At 37.3% G+C, this 17,619-nt stretch overlaps 1 protein-coding gene across 4 annotated transcripts in view; it reads right to left on the bottom strand.

Moving 5' to 3' along the window:
- The window catches only part of lrp8 (low density lipoprotein receptor-related protein 8, apolipoprotein e receptor), a 102,995-nt gene that overhangs the window by 41,715 nt on the left and 43,661 nt on the right, over positions 1-17,619 (bottom strand). For all 4 annotated transcript variants that reach the window (XM_077606487.1, XM_077606489.1, XM_077606488.1 and 1 more), the window contains exons 4-5: positions 11,202-11,330; positions 601-975 (exon numbers count right to left, since the gene is read on the bottom strand). In XM_077606487.1, the coding sequence (XP_077462613.1) occupies positions 601-975; positions 11,202-11,330 (504 nt within the window). The remainder of the gene's footprint in view (positions 1-600; positions 976-11,201; positions 11,331-17,619) is intronic.

Here is a 17,619-nt window from a genome sequence, read left to right as displayed (position 1 = left end):
CACAGAACAGATGGGCTTTGTACTTCATAAAGGACCTTCACTTCCCACACATGCATATGTAACAAACACACATCATCACACAAAAACCATCAGCTTCTCATGCTTTAACAGATCCCACAGTTGCATGGCAACACATTCTTGGATCCTAATTTTGTATTGATCAACCTTCAGTCATTTTTAAACTCATTAATTTCTCCTTTTTTTTGAAGAATACAATATGTTCTGTAAAAATCCCCAAATCAGTATCAAAAACATGATCCTTATTGACCACAATTACCCTGTACTACTTGTGCAAACGCTGTTTCTGTAATTAGCATGTGCTTGGCTTACCATCACTTTTTGTTTAATGAGTGAAATTTGATGACATGACAAAAATATTGTAACATAATATTCTAATACTGGAAAGCTAATTCCACAAGATGAAAGATCACAATTTAGAAAGAAAATTTATGGTCTTGGAAGATATTGTAATGGAGCAATTACTACTTATCCAATGGGATTGTTCAAATGTCAAACTATGAATGCTTAAGTGAACTAATGTGTTCAGTGAGTATATTACTATTTGTATTATTATAAATTGATGAAAGACAGTTAACTCACGACAGTTTGCCTCATCAGATTTGTCCTTGCAGTCAGCATCTCCATCACATTTCCAGTTTCTTCGGATACACTCTCCACTCCCACATTGGAACTCACTCACCAAGCATCTTGGTTTTTGGGGCTCCGTTTTCCTACTGCAGTGTTCCATAGATTCGTCTGATTCATCTTTACAGTCGGGATCTCCGTCACAGCTCCACAATGCTGGAATACACTCAGAGTCATTGCAGCGGAATTCGTGCTGGCCACAGGTGAACATTGAGCACTTCTGTTCATCACTCTCATCTCCACAGTCGTTGTCACCATCACAGACAAAGATGGGTGCTATACATTTCCCGTTATAGCATTGGAAATCCTTGGCTGGGCAGGCGTTGGCATCTGCAGGGAACAATTTAGAATTATATTTAAAAGGGAGTCCTAGACAACTGGGTAAACAAAGTTATTATCCCTGACGAAACTTCCACTAAACACTTATGATCTCATGCAAAAATACTAGTCCTTAAACTGGTCCCCAGTCAGTCGGAGGGTACACAAAGAGACAAACAACCATTTGCACCCACAATCACACTGCCATTGATTTGGAATCGGTCCCACGCCACCTTCCTCGAGGGTTTTGCCATCAAGTATTAAATCTTACTTAATCTTTATCGTTAATGAAATTCAAATCAATTTTTCAATTTCATGTATTTTTTGGTTTGTTTTATTGATTATTTTAATCTCTTTTGGATGATATTATAAAGAGACTGTTTTTTCTTCTCCTTAACATGAACACTTTAATCACAACCACTTGGGCCTCATCTAGTATTATGTAAACAATTCGACTTCAAGGAGGCTTTTTTCCACTTCTAATAGAAATTCTGTATTTTTATTCTCATTCATTCATTTGATTTTAATGATTTTCGACCATTACAAATTTGGTGAGTTCTTGGCGTGTTTCTGTGATAATTTAAAATAAAAACATTCGGCATTAATACTGTTTGAATTTGATCACAAATTTAGCTTAAAATTCTGTCCTAATGACCTTTTTTGGCAGATAATAAAAATTATAATGATCTTCACTTCCAAGTTTGCTCTTGCAAAAATTATCTTAAGGAGGCTGCATGTTTTATTTGGATTTCACGTGATGTTACTTCTATGCTCCACAATAAAAGAGACCTTCCACACTCTTAGCTAATGCGGAAAAAAACAATCCTCGCTGAGCGTGTGCGGGGGAGCACTAAAGACAGGTGTTCACAGAAGCACATAGTGCTCTTGAGGAGAACATGCCTCCTCCAAAAATAGCATCAGGCAACAAGCAGGTAGGTTTAGCAGATTAAACTAAAACCAGTAAAGATAAATAATCAAAAATATGAATGCGCAAAGGAACAGAAACAATAGGAATTTCTGAAACAAACTGAAACATAGAACGTAATGTAGAATGTTGGTAACATAAAAAGCCTATGAAAATAAGACAAGAAAATGAAAAAAAAAAAAAGGGAATTACTTTAAACTGTGATACTCGAAAATCCTTCCACTCCATTGTAACCCCTGACGGGATACAATTAGTCTAAATCAATTAGTCTTAATCTGAGGTTGTCAGCAACCTTCCTTAAAATGGAGGTTATTTAACGTTCAATACATTTCTCTCCATGTTGACCAAGCAGTGAGATACATCAAGGGGATAGGGCTCAGTTATTTAACCTTGGGCTGAAGGACAACTGACATCAGTACTAGATTACTATAAAGAATATATACGGTATATTTAGTGAATGTAAATGGAACATAAAGCACAAGGATGGGCAATTAGTCCACAAAGGTCAGCAGTGCATGCAGGTTTTTTGTCCAACCGAACAATACAACACCTTTTCACCAATCCAGTGTCTTAAAGTACAATCAGTTGATTGTAGTCAGGTGCTGCTTGTGTCAGTAGAAACATCATTGGTTAAATTGTCTATGACACGTCAGTTGGAACAAAGACCAGGACTCACTGCGGCTATATGGTGAATTGCCAATATAAAATTACCTATAAAATCAGTAAGACACTTAAATCCCAAAACAAATTAATCAGGAAATAGAAAACAAATAATAAACAGATCAAAAAGAAACATTATAAAACTGGTATTTGAACAAAAGGGAAGCTTATGAATATGCTGTTGTCATTTTTATCCATGATTTAAAGTGTCTAACAGTTTGACCAGACCTCCGATCTTTAGCTGACGTAATATTAAATGAAATCTTGGAACACTCAGTAGAATGGTTCCAGATGACCTAAAGGGATTAGAAGGCTAAAACTAATCAAACATGCATTTTGGTCCAAAGTCATTAAGTGTCTTGTAGACCAGCAGTTTGATTTTATAGCCTATCCTTTGACTCAAGGGAAGATTTCATGACCGATGTAATGTAATGAAGTTTCCATGTATTTGTAAGGACTCTGGCAGCAGCGTACTGGATTAGTTGTAGCTTTCCCTTTTTTTTCTTTTTGAGACCTTTCTGTTGCGCCCCACATTGGAAGAATTAAACATTTCACGCCTCCCCCAAACTGAAAAATTGTACTATTTTATACTTTCTAAGTACTCCTCTGCATAACTCCCTAAGCCAACACTGACAGTGAGTGCCCCACTGTTACCCACCAATTGAATGTGCAATGACACTTTATCCTAGTCTGGCAAAAAGTATGTTTCCTGAGTCAAAAGTTCCCAGGTATTGTTCAGATCCACGGCCAAGCAGATGAGACTTCATGTTTTTAGAGCATGAAATTCATCTGTCCCTGGTTTAACATCTTATTAAATGAACCATAGACTGGTAGTGTTACTTTTTTCATATAGCATGTGTGCCTTCACAAAAGAAAAGTTGAAAAACAGATGAGTGCCAACACAAAAACAGTTTCATTATACACGTTTCACCTATAAAACTAAGCAGTGGAAATGAAAAGGGGTCCACCTGGGGTTGTTTTGAGTGGCTTAATGGTCTGTGCCTTGGACGAGACAAGCATTATGTTTATCTACTATTTAATTAAATATTGATACCTTTTCTTGTAAATGCATCTATAGAAGGAACAAACAGTCTATTTCCACAGTTGCTTCCCCATAAATTGTTTTACATATACAATAGGTAAAATGGGATTTGTTTACTAATGTTATCTTACAATAGTTATGGGGCTTAGAGTGGTTAGCACATCGGCCTCACAGTAGGAGACCTGGGTTCAAATCCAGGTCGGTACACCTGTGTGGAGTTTGCATGTTCGCCTGTGTGGGTTTTCTCCAGGTACTCCAGTTTCCCCTCACATTCCAAAGACACGCATGGTAGACTGATTGGCCACTCTAAATAGCCTCTAGGTATGAGTGTGGGTGTGAATGGTTCTTTGTCTTCTCGTGCCCTGCCATTGGCTGGCCACCAATTTAGGGTGTCCGCTGCCTCGTTTCCGAAGTCAGCTGGGATAGGCTCCAGCACCCCCCGCAACCATAGTGAAAATAAAGCGGTTCAGAAAAAGAGATGACATGAGATGAGATGGGATGAGACAATAGTTATGTAAAAAGTCAGTGTTTGGCAACTGTGGTGTGACAACAGATTTTAACAAAAAGCGATATAAATCTGACTTTTTACTTATTCTTCACATCGTTATCTGGGAAGTTAATAAATTTGATAGGAGACAGAATTCAAATTGCATTGTTGGTGCAGTTCATTCTCTTATTCATAATTATTTTTAGACTACATAACATATAATGCATTTTAGCAAGGGCATAACACAAATACTATTCATAGATGATGATATAACTTTGTTTGATTACTTTTCCCATGGTGTTTATGTGAAGCAGGTTTTGTGTAATAATAAAATGCATGACAATAAGCAAGATACAAGCACCACTGTGAAGTCCGGGCGGTCCTGCATGGAAGCGGGCCCACTGCATTTCAAGCAAATATAACCAATTGTAAGTATATACCAGTGGCGGTCGGTGCATTTTCTCGTAGCGCCTTCAACGTATCAATCCAACCCTCAAAAACTATTTTATGGCTATAAAACCTCTACTGCAGCTAGAGCTGCGACACATAAAAAATAATCAATAAATCAATGCACAAAAATGGAGTAAAATCCACTTCCTAGCAGCATTTCATTATTAAATACAAATACTGGAGCTTTTCACACATTAAAACCAGGCCAGGGGGCGATTTTCCCGGGAAAAGACAGCGATTAACGTCAATGGCGTACGGGCAAACATTGCCCGAAAATGGGGTAAAATCCAGCTAAAAACAGCATTTATTGATTAAATACAAATACTGGAGCTTTTTAGACATCAGAACCGGGCCCGGAGTATCATTTCCCCGGTAAAAAGACAGTGATGAACGTCGATACGTCCATACGTGAAATGACAAAAAATGCACTAAAATTAGGTGAAATCCACTTCCTAGCAGCATTTATTGACTGAATACAAATACTGGAGTTTTTGAGACATTACAACCACGCTAGGGGGGTGATTTCCTCGGGAAAAGACAGCGATGGACGTCAATGGCGAAACGGCAAAAATTAAACTGGGGTAAAATCCACATCTAGCAGCATTTAGTGATTAAATACAAACACTGGAGCTTAAATACAAACACTGGAGCTTTTCAGATATCAGAACCAGGCCCACAATTGAAATATTATTTAGGAATATAGCCATATTATACTCACCAAAAATTATTTTTAACTGTATACAATATCCACCCTCCTTTCTTTCTTCCTTCTTTCCTATCGCCATCGAAGCTAATGATGAAAGTTGAGCCTGTTCTGTCATATTTCCGGCATAGTCCGTTTTGAAAATGGCTTTAAATCAACACAACAATATATTTGATGGTGCAGCTAAGTTAGTACACTGAAAGTGGCGCGCGCACACCATTTTCCCGGCTGTAACAGGCTTGCTAGCTTCGGAGTTGACCGCCCTTTCTTAATGATGTCCATTTTTTTCTGGAAAACTCCGTCTGGAAAATAGCTTTGTGAGAGAAATCTGCAACAGAATCCATTTGTTTTTGCCACTGTCGGCCATTGTGGGTGGAGTTTGCGATCTCTGGCTGCGGCCCGCCTACTAGCCAATCATAGTTGGTGAAAGCCATGACGTATCCCAGCCAGCAAAATGCGAATGGCTATGAAAAAGCATTGTGGGGTTGCCAACTCGAAATCTAATTGGTTAAAAGCAACAGTCTAGTTTAATGCAGCAGAGCCCGCAGAACTGATTGTGAAAGCTTTGAGGCAGATCTGATCTGGCAACAAATAATGGCTGAAATGTGATTGGTTAAATGCTTCAATATGAAAACACACCTGGAAGCAGTGCAACCAGGGGGGAAAGCAATGAAAGGAAGCTAACAGACCATTTGGAATAATAAGTATTGATGGACAAAATTTAATATGATTCAAATATTTCTTAGGCCAGCAGAGAAGGCCTTGAAGGCCCTGACGGCCCGCCACTGGTATATACTGATAGCAATTATTTTTGTACAGAACAGTGATTGCTCAGTTGCATACTTTTTGTGGTCACTGCTAGCTCTTTCGCTCTTGCTAAGCCCCATTGACGAGAGAGATGTTTCTTTTCACATTCAAAAATTCCTGTTGGTATGGTAGATGGGTTCTGTAGACATGGGACTCATCTGAACAAAGTATTACCATGTTGTAACGGGCAATAGTAACAAGTAGTGTGTGGTTTGAGCACAGACCTGATTGGCTGGTTTTAATTTTCTCCATTTTGAAGCCTAACTAAATATAGTTGGCAATATCTTTGAATTCATTCAAATCTGGCTAGTTTGTTGGCAACATATACAAATCAAATAATTTTGTGATGTTGAGTTACAAAGAAGTGTCCTTTTAAATACTTTGGTCATGTATATTTCTGTCTTCTACTTTTAAAAAGCAGTCATTTTGTTTTGTAACATGAAAGAAAAGCTGCAAAAACACAAGTGTAGGGTTAACATGCTTCTACTACACAGAAAAAGTGAGAGATACCAAACCGGAATGATGGCATGTGAGGCAGAAGTATGCGCAATTCGGCCACACTCTTGGGAAAACAGCAATGCCAGAATGATTGTCCTGTGTTTTGATCTTTTGTTTCTCCTTTTTCGGAGCAAAAGTTGACTCATCCCATCTTTTATCTCGAGGCCATACTGACAATGAATGCATTGGAGGCTCATGATTTCACGGTAACATTGGGAAGATTGATGCTGTTTGAACCTAAAACAAAAAGTGCAACAGCCTTTGGGTGCATAAGAGCTTCCTTGTGATCACTGCTGCATTACATTCCACCTACACACTGTGCAAGCCGTCAAAAGGATTAAAAATGGAGGAAGTAATAATAAAAAAAAGTCAACATAAGACACCTTTAAGTATCAAGACGCTAAATCCTGCTGAAGACATTTTGTGTAGGCTGACTGTCATTGCCGTTTCTTTGGTCTCTGATATGAGGATTCATTTACAGTACTATGGAACAAAACACTTTATTTTTAGGGGGTATAATTTGCATTATTGTACTCACTGTTTGCCCTCTGTTTCCTCCGAACACGTCACAGACAAACACACGCTTTGGTTCCCTGCCATAAAACACCAACAATACCTATGGGCCATTGATCCTGCTGTAGCGGCTTGTTGTACTGTAACATCAAAGTTAAAAGAGCAACAGGACCCCTGGGCCCACAGCAGTTTCTCAGACAAGAGTCTGAGATGGCAGTTGATGGCAGAAGTAAGTTCTGAGCACATTTACTGTACATAGCAACACATGGAGGGTGATAGCAAAACAATTATTTAATTTATTTTGTACACTATTGACATCAAAAGATTTTGGGTGTTTTTGATGCTCCCGCACGAGTGCCCTACATAGGCATATGTATAGTGCCTGGTGAAAGTATTTGACCCCCTTGAACTTTACAACCTTTTGCCACATTTTACGCTTCAAACATAAAGATATAAAATTATTTGTTTTTTGTGTGTAATCAACAATAAGTGGGACACAATCGTGAAGTGGAACAAAATTTATTGGTTATCTTAAACTTTTTTTAACAAATAAAAATCTGAAAAGTGGGGCGTGCAATATTATTCGGCCCTCTTCCATTAATACTTGGTAGCACCACCTTTTGCCGCAATTACAGCTGCAAGTTGGTTGGGGTATGTCGTTATTAGTTTTACACACCGAGAGACTGAAATTCTTGTCCATTCTTCCTTGCAAAAGAGCTTGAGCTCAGTGAGGTAGGAAGGAGAGCGTTTGTGAACATCAGTCTTTAGCTCTGCCCACAGATTCTCGATTGGATTCAGGTCTGGACTTTGACTTAGCCATTCTAATCCCTGGATACGTTTATTTGTGAACCATTCCATTGTAAATTTGGCTTTATGTTTTGGATCATTGTCCTCTTGGAAGATAAATCTCCGTCCCAGTCTCAGGTCTTTTGCAGACTACAACAGCTTTTTCTTCCAGAATAGTCCTGTATTTGGCTTTATCTTTATCTTTCAATAAATTTGAACCATATACCCTGTCCCCTGCTAAAGAAAAGCACGCCTGAACTTGAGGCTGCCACCATCATGTTTGACATTGGGGATGGTGTTTTCAGGGTGATGAGCTCTATTGCTTTTACACCAAACATATTGTTTAGCATTGTGGCTCATAAAGTTCGATTTTGGTTTCATCTAACCAGAGCAAGCTGCCTGATGGCGTGCGTGGTGGTTCACTCGCCTGACTTCGGTTCGAGCAGGCACAGGCTAAATTCCTGGTAGTGGTGGTATGGTTGTGGGAGTGAATGGTTGTTTGTGCACTGTACAACTGATTGTTGGCCTATGGACAGACTCTTCCACCTCAGCTGTAGATCTCTGCAATTCCTCCGAGTGATCATGGGCTTTTTGGCTGCATCTCTGTAGTCTTCTTCTCGTTCGAGGTGAACCTTTAGAGTGACTGCTGGGTCTTGGTAGATTTGCAGTGGTCTGATACGCCTTGCATTACAATATGATTGCTTGCATAGTGCTCCTTGAGACGTTTAAAGCTAGGGAAATCTTTCTGTATCCAAATCCGGCTTTAAACTTCTCCACATCAGTAACTGTCTGGCGTATTCCTTCGTCTTCATGATGCTCTCTGCACTTTAAACAGAACCCTGAAACTATCACAGAGCAGGTGCATGTATATGGAGACATTAAAACACAGTCGCGGATTCTATTGATCATAAACAGTCAACATTTGGATCATTAGGAGATCCTCACTGAGCTTCTGGAGTGCGTTTGCTGCACTAAAAGTAAAGGGGCCGAATAACAATAATGCAGGCCCCACTTTTCAGTTTTTTATTTGTTAAAAAAACTAAAATATCCAATCGATTTCATTCCACTTCATGATTGTGTCCAACTTGTTGATTCGGGACCCCGACAAAAAATTATATTTTTATGTTTGAAGCCTGAAATGTGGCAAAAGGATGAAATGTTCAAAGGGGTCGAATACTCTCGTAAAGCACTGTTCTCACAAGGCTTGCAGGGGGTGCTGGAGCCTATCTCAGCTGACTTCAGGCACAAGGCAGGTGACACCCTGATTTAGTAGGCAGCCAGTTTCAGGGCACAAGGAGATGGACAACCATACACACATCCTCATTTCTAGGGGCAAATTAGTGTTTATTCAATTTAATTGTTTTAATTTAATAATCAAAGATCCTAATGTGTTCGTAAAGATTGTCGTTACAACAGTTAGGAGAAAAAATATCTTTGGACAGCCCTAAATGAGTGACTAGTTGGCTGTGAATATGTGTTTAGGACTAAGGGCTGAACTACTACTACTACTGAACTACTTAAAACACTTTTTTAAAGATTTATTTTATATGTTGTGGTTCCATTATTTTTTGCACAGTGTCAGAAAACAACTTCCCTAGTTTGAAAAGTTACATGAACTTAGAAATGACAGTTCACTATAGTTTTAATGCCCCTAAAAGAAATACACTAACGTGGGGAAAAATGGGCTTGAAGTGGACTTTTACATGTGAGCTTTAAGGTAGATTCCCCTAAATCCCAAATCGCCTTTCATCATTTTTGCCTTTAAACGATAGATCAAACAAAGATCCACACAGTATTTAATAAGTCACTACACATATGCGATCAAAACTGGGCAGAAAATCAATCATCATTCAGACATTCATGAATTATTTCAGAGCATAATTTTCTCCTTTTAACACAGGTCAGGTAAATGTGAGGCAATATAATGATCAAATCATCTCCCGTTACCCTTTGTGTCTACAGATGAGGATGAATGGAGACTTTAAAGAGAATATAAAATAGGCATGCATGTATAAAGAAAAGAGTTGAAGGCAAAGATTGGTTTGTCATTTATATACATGTGAAAGTAAGTATGTTCAAACGTTTGTGTGTAACTTTCAAACTCAAATTTATATTTGGATTTAATAAGGAATATTACAATCAAAATGCGAAAAAAGCACAACAATAATATTCTACATCATTTATTAAATCATATTTGTGTTTTTTATTCTTTTAACAGGGAGTAATGTTTGATGTAGGAATTTTGAGATTATGATAATTTTAAGTATTTTTGTTCTTCAAGAATGTAAAGCACTCCGTGCTATTGTTTCCACACATGCAAAGGAATATATCAATAAAAAAATTAATTGATTGATTTGAAAGTTATTTAATATACCTAATATCATTGTAATATTTTGTGGCTGAGAATGAAGAATTTAGGTCACAACAATCCAACACCTTATCATTTTTTAGTTATGTCATTACCAGAAACTACTCAACGTGAACCATTTAACTAAGACACTTACATTACCCACATAAAAGCTAGCGTTAGCACACGAAAACTTAAACATAAACACACATCTAAACAACTTCAAATTATGAATTCAAAAGAACTCAGCATTGAATAAAACTCCAAAGGACTAACAGTCTTTCCTCTCTTCCTTCAGTACAGAGTGGCCATGCCAAAGAGTTGTCGCTTTTAATGCTTCCTTCTGCTTCAATAGAGTAGCAATGCTGGCAGGTCGGTTACGGTCGATTGTATTGCCTTGCAATATCAGTTAACGGCCCGCCATTTTCTTCTCTTCTTTTTTTCGATGAATAACAGGGCCCGCTTATTCATTTCATTCATACCAATAATTTTAAATAAACAACTCTGTGATGACAAACGTCAGCCAAAACAGAGTAGTTGTGGTTCTAAGAGGCTCCAAGCGGAAGTAAAGCAAGCCGCAATAGTGTTACAAGGACAATTTTCAAATAAATGTGTTGGGACGGTCATTTGCATATCAAAGGGATTCGTAACCTAAAATTTTCGTACCTAGAGGCATTCATAAGCAGAAGTACGACTGTATATCAAAGCTCACCCTAGTTTGGTATTGATAGTGCACCATTTTTTTGTCATTGTTAAAGTATTCCTTCAACAGATATAGTTACTGTGTAAATTTCACTAGTGAGAGACATTTTATCATCGGTCAAACTTTACAATCTTTCACTTTGCTAGAAATTTACTTCCTGAGCTGACAGAGAGGATTTCACGGTACAATGTTAGGTTATCATCAAAATCATCACTACCATTCTAAAGCGAGAGTCCAATTGAAGGTGTAAAGAGGAATTGTTCAATCATTGTTATAGCTCTCTTGACACCCAGAATTACTTATGTGAATAAACTCACCTGCAGCACAGTGCTCTTCATCTGCTCCATTCTCACAATCTCTTTCTCCATCACATCGCCATGACAATGAAACACATTTGGTTGCCGTTCCACCACAGTCAAACTTCTCTGGTGGGCAGGTCTGCCGGTCTGTTGAGAGGGTTAAATGTAAGAGTGGAAAGGTGGGAGAAAGAATAGAGATAGCCAGCGAGGCATTCAAACAGTTGAGTAAATTGGAAACCTTTTAGCTAAAATCACTGCTCAAATGTGTCTGCTGCTTGTGATCAGCACCTGGAACTCGCACGTAGTGCTATTAGGCAACTTGGTGACAGCGTGTAAAAATATGTACCTAAGAAGAGAAGTGCTGCAAATCATGGCTCTGCCATAAATATTTATTTTAACAGTTTTCCTCTATATATAATTATAAAAACCCACAAATAAAATTTATCCAATGCAATCTGTAAATGTAGATGCTGTTAAATAACAGCAACAACAACGTAAAAAGTCCAGTGCATTTCCCAAAAGAGAGATGATATAAAAAGGAAACAAACAAATAGTTAGTCCGACTGAGAGAACTGAATAACTTACATACTCAACTGCATTGTTGGCCCTTTGACTTTTACAAAGTGTTTTCCCATGTACATAAAGTAAGTAGTAGCTCCAGGGAGCTGGAAAGAGGGCAGTGTCATCTAGCATCCCATTCTAATATTCTAAATGTGCCTGAGGGTGTTAGAGTAACTGCAGTAAATAGTGAGATATTATTGCTTTGTCATCTGATATTTTCTCCCTGAAATATGAAAACATTTTAAATGTCAATTGAAATGGAAGCAAGTACAACCATTAAACATTGTTTAGTTGTAGATGACTTTGAAAGAAACAAGTAATTGAGAACTTGGGTTGCCTTAACAAGTACTGTATACCATGTTAATGTGTGTGTGCTTTATATATATATATATATATATATATATATATATATATATATATATATAGGGTCACCCCTATTGCAACTTTTTTGTAGCAAGAGTGGCTTCTGCTTACGAGTTTCAGTGTGGAATTTCACATTTTTATGAACTTAAAAACAAATTCATAATTAATGGCTGGAAAAAAATCGTGAAATAGTGAATTTGCGATAATATATAAGCCATTCTAGTCCTAAAATCAGACATGTAAAAATGCCAATATACAAGATAGGAAGGTGATTTGCAATACTCATATACTATTTCTTCTAGTTTACTTTGATTTGATTTAATTAGTTTATTGTAAAAGTGTTTGAAGAAAAATCAATTCAACAATATATTACAAAGTTTTTTTTTTTTTTTTTTGTATGTGTTTTTGGAAATAAACAATAGGTGATTTTAAACAAGTTGTGTTAGCCCAGAGGTCAAAAAAGTAATTTAACACTAAAGGCCAAGGTAGTCTGTTTTAATCCAACACATTCACAATGAAAAGTGGTGGGAATTGTTATTCTCCTCACAAGGTCTGCCAAAGTGACTATAATGTGCAGGGTGTAGGGGTGGACTGAGCTCAGCCCTGTATGCTAATGAACTTTTGATTAACTACCTTCTTAATTTCCCTCCACAAGGAAGGAGGGAATTGGAGCATTTTAGCATGACACCACTACTGCTCTTCCACAGCCTTCCTGGGATCTGAGCTAATCTCACCACTGATTGATTTAGACAGTTCATAGCCTCACAGTCTAACGCAGAGATAATTCATTTAACATGAGACGTGTGTTTGAGGCTGGCAGGTGATATACGTCGCCCTTGAATTACTGTGTGTCACAGTATGATGATATATTGTCAAAACAAAATCATGTGGGAGGAATATACTACATGATAATTTAAGATATATTGTCTAAAATTATAAAAGTAGACTCTCTAAAATACATACTATTCTGAGATGAACAGAAGTTTATGCTTTTATTTTTTTATAGAAATCTTGAGTTAATAGCTTTATCCCACAGGACTATTTCAAGGTAATGAACGTATAGCTTGAAGGTATAATTATTCGTAAGAGTTGAATATTAATTTGGCATTTTAGAAACAATTTTGCATTTAACCTCCGAAGACCTGGCATCCACAGATCTGGACTCCACATTTTGGGTGATGTAGGCCACAATATTAAAATTTGGTATACAGGTTTTGCCAACATGACCAAAAATGTGGTCTCCACACAGTAAGTTGACATTGACACTATAGGGTTAAAATGTAAATGCCTTTGTTTCCTTTTTTTACCACACAAGAATATTCTATATTGAGAATGTTTGCTAGCCACCCAATGGGGACACCTGACTTTGGTGCGGGCAGTCTGGGTTCGATTCCCACTCGGTGGCAATGTGAGTGGTTGTCTATCACTCTGTGTGCACTATGACTGACAGTCTAGGGTCTAGTCTGAATTTCACCCTAAAGCAGTTGGATTAGGCTCCAGCAACCCCCACAACCCTTTCAAGGATGGGGGCGGTATGGAAGATGAATGAATAAAAAAAAGAATGTTTGCCAACTAAGGCGTACTAATCTCGGAATCTGCTTGCATAATAGAGGGCATCAATACTTTTCTCCAATAATGGCAGTGCATGGACTGAACAAAAAAATTCTTTGAGATTTATAATTGTGACAATGAAGAAAATACTTGGGCCATGGGAGCTTGGGGCTTGCTGAGTGTCAATGATCCATTTGAGCATAGAGACATATGGATCAGTCAATTGTTCACCTTGTAAAGACTCATGAAGTCAAATGATTTCATGTGCTAAAATTGATTCATATTGTCATGCTGACACGTTGACCTCATACTGAGGTGTGACCTTGCTTTTGAAGGCTTGTGAAGGTGAATGGAGTGTCACGCACTAGAAATACTGTATGTCCGTACTTTCATGCTCTCATACTTGTATGTTCTTTGCAGGAGTTATTTACCTTTTTAATAAAATGATGAGTTGATAAAATAAATGAATAGGAATAAAAAATAACTAATAAGCAATAGTGTCAATAATAGCTTTGTATCGTTTGTATGGTTAAATTATTATTGAACTACAAAAATATGGAGGGTCAGTCAAAGAAAAGGTTGATGACTACAGAAAGAGAACATGGAGCAGAAACAAGAAATAGATTACAGGAGAGAATCACTCCCATTCAAATGAATGCACTGAGTATATACTGCATACTGTATTATTAATAAAGTTAGGTAGTGTTGGAAAACACGATAAAACACAATCGTGTGCATATTGTGTTGATATATCTAGATTGACGGCTCAACAGCCCAGTGGGTCCCACATGCATTAACCCGGAAATGTATTTTTTGAACAAGTGCAAGAATTGTGTGCATTTTAATTGGGTAGTGTGTCATTGCCCAAGATGCAACAACCCAAAATATGACCATGCAATTCATAATCTCTAAATAAAGGTGGCACACATCCAGACAAGTTTATTTTACAGTATATTTATGGTATGTTTGTGGCTGTGTTGTGTTTGTTTGTTTGTTGTCCTTATACTGTGCTGATACAGTAGCTTTGACCTTCTATAAATTCATCCATCCCTTTTCCACTACTTCACCACCTGAAAATGGCAGATGCATTTGACCCTGTCCCAATTTACTCGCAACAGAAAAATTAAAGGTCTAGAACTACCATGCATGTTATAGAAATGCAAGAAGAAATGCAGCTCAAAAACCCACTCAATTTTACTTGAGCTATATTTAAACCCAGGTCGAAAAACTGAAGCACATCCTGAATGTTCCTTTTCACCAGCTCTTCACCCTTCTTTTGTCCTTTGAATGAGAAATCCAATTCATTCAAAGTGATTATGGCTTATATCAGATTGTATTTTAAATTAAGGTTAGTGTTGATTAGTGGCTTGCATCGTAACACTGATCTGCAATTATTACTGCTTTATTTTAAGGAGATGAAGCATGTGGGCCCAAGTGTCTGGGATCAAAGTCACGGGAAATGAGAGGAAGAACACGGAATCTTAAGTGTATGTAGAGAAACTGATAAGTGGAAGAATATCAGCATAAGTTAATGACTATGGCAAATGCAGAATAAGGACATAAAGGTACACTGAGGTGGGCCTGTGTTCACTGTTGGTGAAATTGTATGTGGAATTTAAATCCAATCCCTCAAAACCATTAAAACTTTTGTCCTGTTTATCACTCATGGCAAGATAATGGAGGTAAAATGTGTTTGGCTAATGCGAAATCATGAATAGTGTATATAACCTGGGTCTGTCAATGTCCCTCGGCTCCTTAGATACCACAATAATTCTATCCTGCATCGTTAAGAGTATTTACTCCTGGGAAACACCACCTTTAAATATATACTTCCTCCTCATTAGTGTCTTATATTACTCATATTTTCCATACACGTTTTATACAGTGGTACCTCTAATTACGAATGATTCTACGTAAGAAATTCTCAGGTTACACTTTGATATGCAAATTACCTTTCCAATGAAAACAAGATCTAAGTTACGATATCCCCAAAACGTCAAGACATTTTCTGTATCCGTTATTTTATTTTGATATTGTTGCGGTAGTGTTGTATCCTGCTCCCATTGGATGTCTCACAAAAACACTCCATTGTTTTTTTTTAGTTATTTGGGCGTGGTTAAAGCAACTTTGTTCTTTATTGAAAATTACTGGTGCGACTTAAATGAAGAAGCGGGCCCTGTTATACATCCATGACTGATATTGCAAGGCAATACGGCCATAACCTACCTACCATTGCTACGATATTGAAGCAGGAGGCATTAAAAGTGACGACACCTTGGCATTTTCTCTCTCTACCAAATGACGAGATGCAAATATTGTTATACTCTTTTGGATAGAGGAAGAAATTGAAGGGCATAGTGACAGAGTTGATCATTTCTGAAAAATCAACTATTTATTGCTCAGGTGGTTTGAATTCCGAATTTGAAGTTGTTAAGATCTTTATTCAGGTGCATGTGTTTGTGTCCTCTGTCTAACGATAGCTTCCTCCTTACATTTATGCACTTGCAGAAATAGAAAATGTTTTTGCATGTTTGTTCATACTTTCAATACATTAACTAATGATTTTCACATAATTTTGTTTCATTTTTGTGGGTTTCTCAAATCTTTTTTACAAAAGTGGGACACTGAACACTTTTGAAGGGTTGAGTTGGTAAATTTTGGGGGACCGTGGAATGAATGAGAGAATTTACGTAAACAACACTGCGAAGCAAGTTTTGGAACCAAATCATTTTGTAAGTAGAGGTACCACTGTATTTCCATAGTTTGGCCAGAGGTGCGCTGAAGCAGTTTCTATTAAAACAATTTAAAAAATGACACTAAGTAACCAAAACGGCATGTTGGTTCCATATTGTGAAGCTTATGAAAAAGAAGGGAAAATGTACACTTAAGTACCATATCAGAACTATAATTATCTACTAAGAGAAATGACGACCAGTAATTGCTGGTCACTAATTCAAAGGTCATACAAAGTCATGTTTCATAAGAAAACTGAAGCACACATTAAACGAAATAGCATAACTAGGAAGTAATAAAAAAGACTGGAGCTGTACCCCAATAAATAAATAGCACATAACACGAATTTTGAATGTTGTTTTTATCCTGCGCACAATACGTTCTTAGGGGTCTTTTCGCCCACTAAAGTTGATAGAAGTTGTTACAGCACGGGCATTGACAGTTGTTTGTTCAGTAATGGCCTGCCTGTGCACTGCGTTCAATAAACCACGGCATCTCTCAGAGTTGAGTGGTTTATGGAACTGAGGAGCAGCCTGAGAAAGGAAGTTTTCTTCACTATGTCTCTAGCTCCTTTCTTTAAGTCTTAAGTGCATGCTTGCCTGTTCTTAGGGTTGAATTTTCCTCAATATTATTCAGTTTTGACATTTGCAATTCATAGTCCCGAATGACCTATATCCTAAAAATGTAAGTTGCTTTTGTTAGAACACAAATAGAACACTCTTATTTACTATTTTTTTCAATGATTTTGCTTAAATCTTCCTGGAATGTCAAGTGCTTTGTTTGTTTTCAAATGTGTTTAGGTATTTTGCCCTTTACTGCAGCATAGCAATCAAGGGAAGGGGTAGTGGGCATTACCAACGGATTAAATTTATTTATTGACACTTATTCACCTAAGAATACCAAAATTGGTCATGAACATTTGTACTTCAATTAATTGTTGAACATCCTCACTCACCAGTGATTTACTTTGTGATTAATGTGCTGCAAAAACTATACTTTCTTAAGATGATCCTCTTCATAAGATACAAACAAAGGAAAAAACGAACCTCACTTATGTAAAATAAAATCTAGACTAGGAGGTAAAGAACTCACTTTAAAAATGACAATACACGAAACAATATGCCAAGTGTTGGAAATTGCATCCATGCCAAATCATACTATAATTCAACATTCTATGTACCTTTAACATCCAATTAAACTTCATGATTCTTAACCTCAAATCACTATT

The sequence above is a fragment of the Stigmatopora argus genome, chromosome 8 (genome assembly GCF_051989625.1).
Source record: "Stigmatopora argus isolate UIUO_Sarg chromosome 8, RoL_Sarg_1.0, whole genome shotgun sequence".
Taxonomy (NCBI): Eukaryota; Metazoa; Chordata; class Actinopteri; order Syngnathiformes; family Syngnathidae; genus Stigmatopora; species Stigmatopora argus.
The sequence above is the reverse complement of the archived record's forward strand: the minus strand, read 5'-3'. Positions and strand labels throughout refer to the sequence as shown.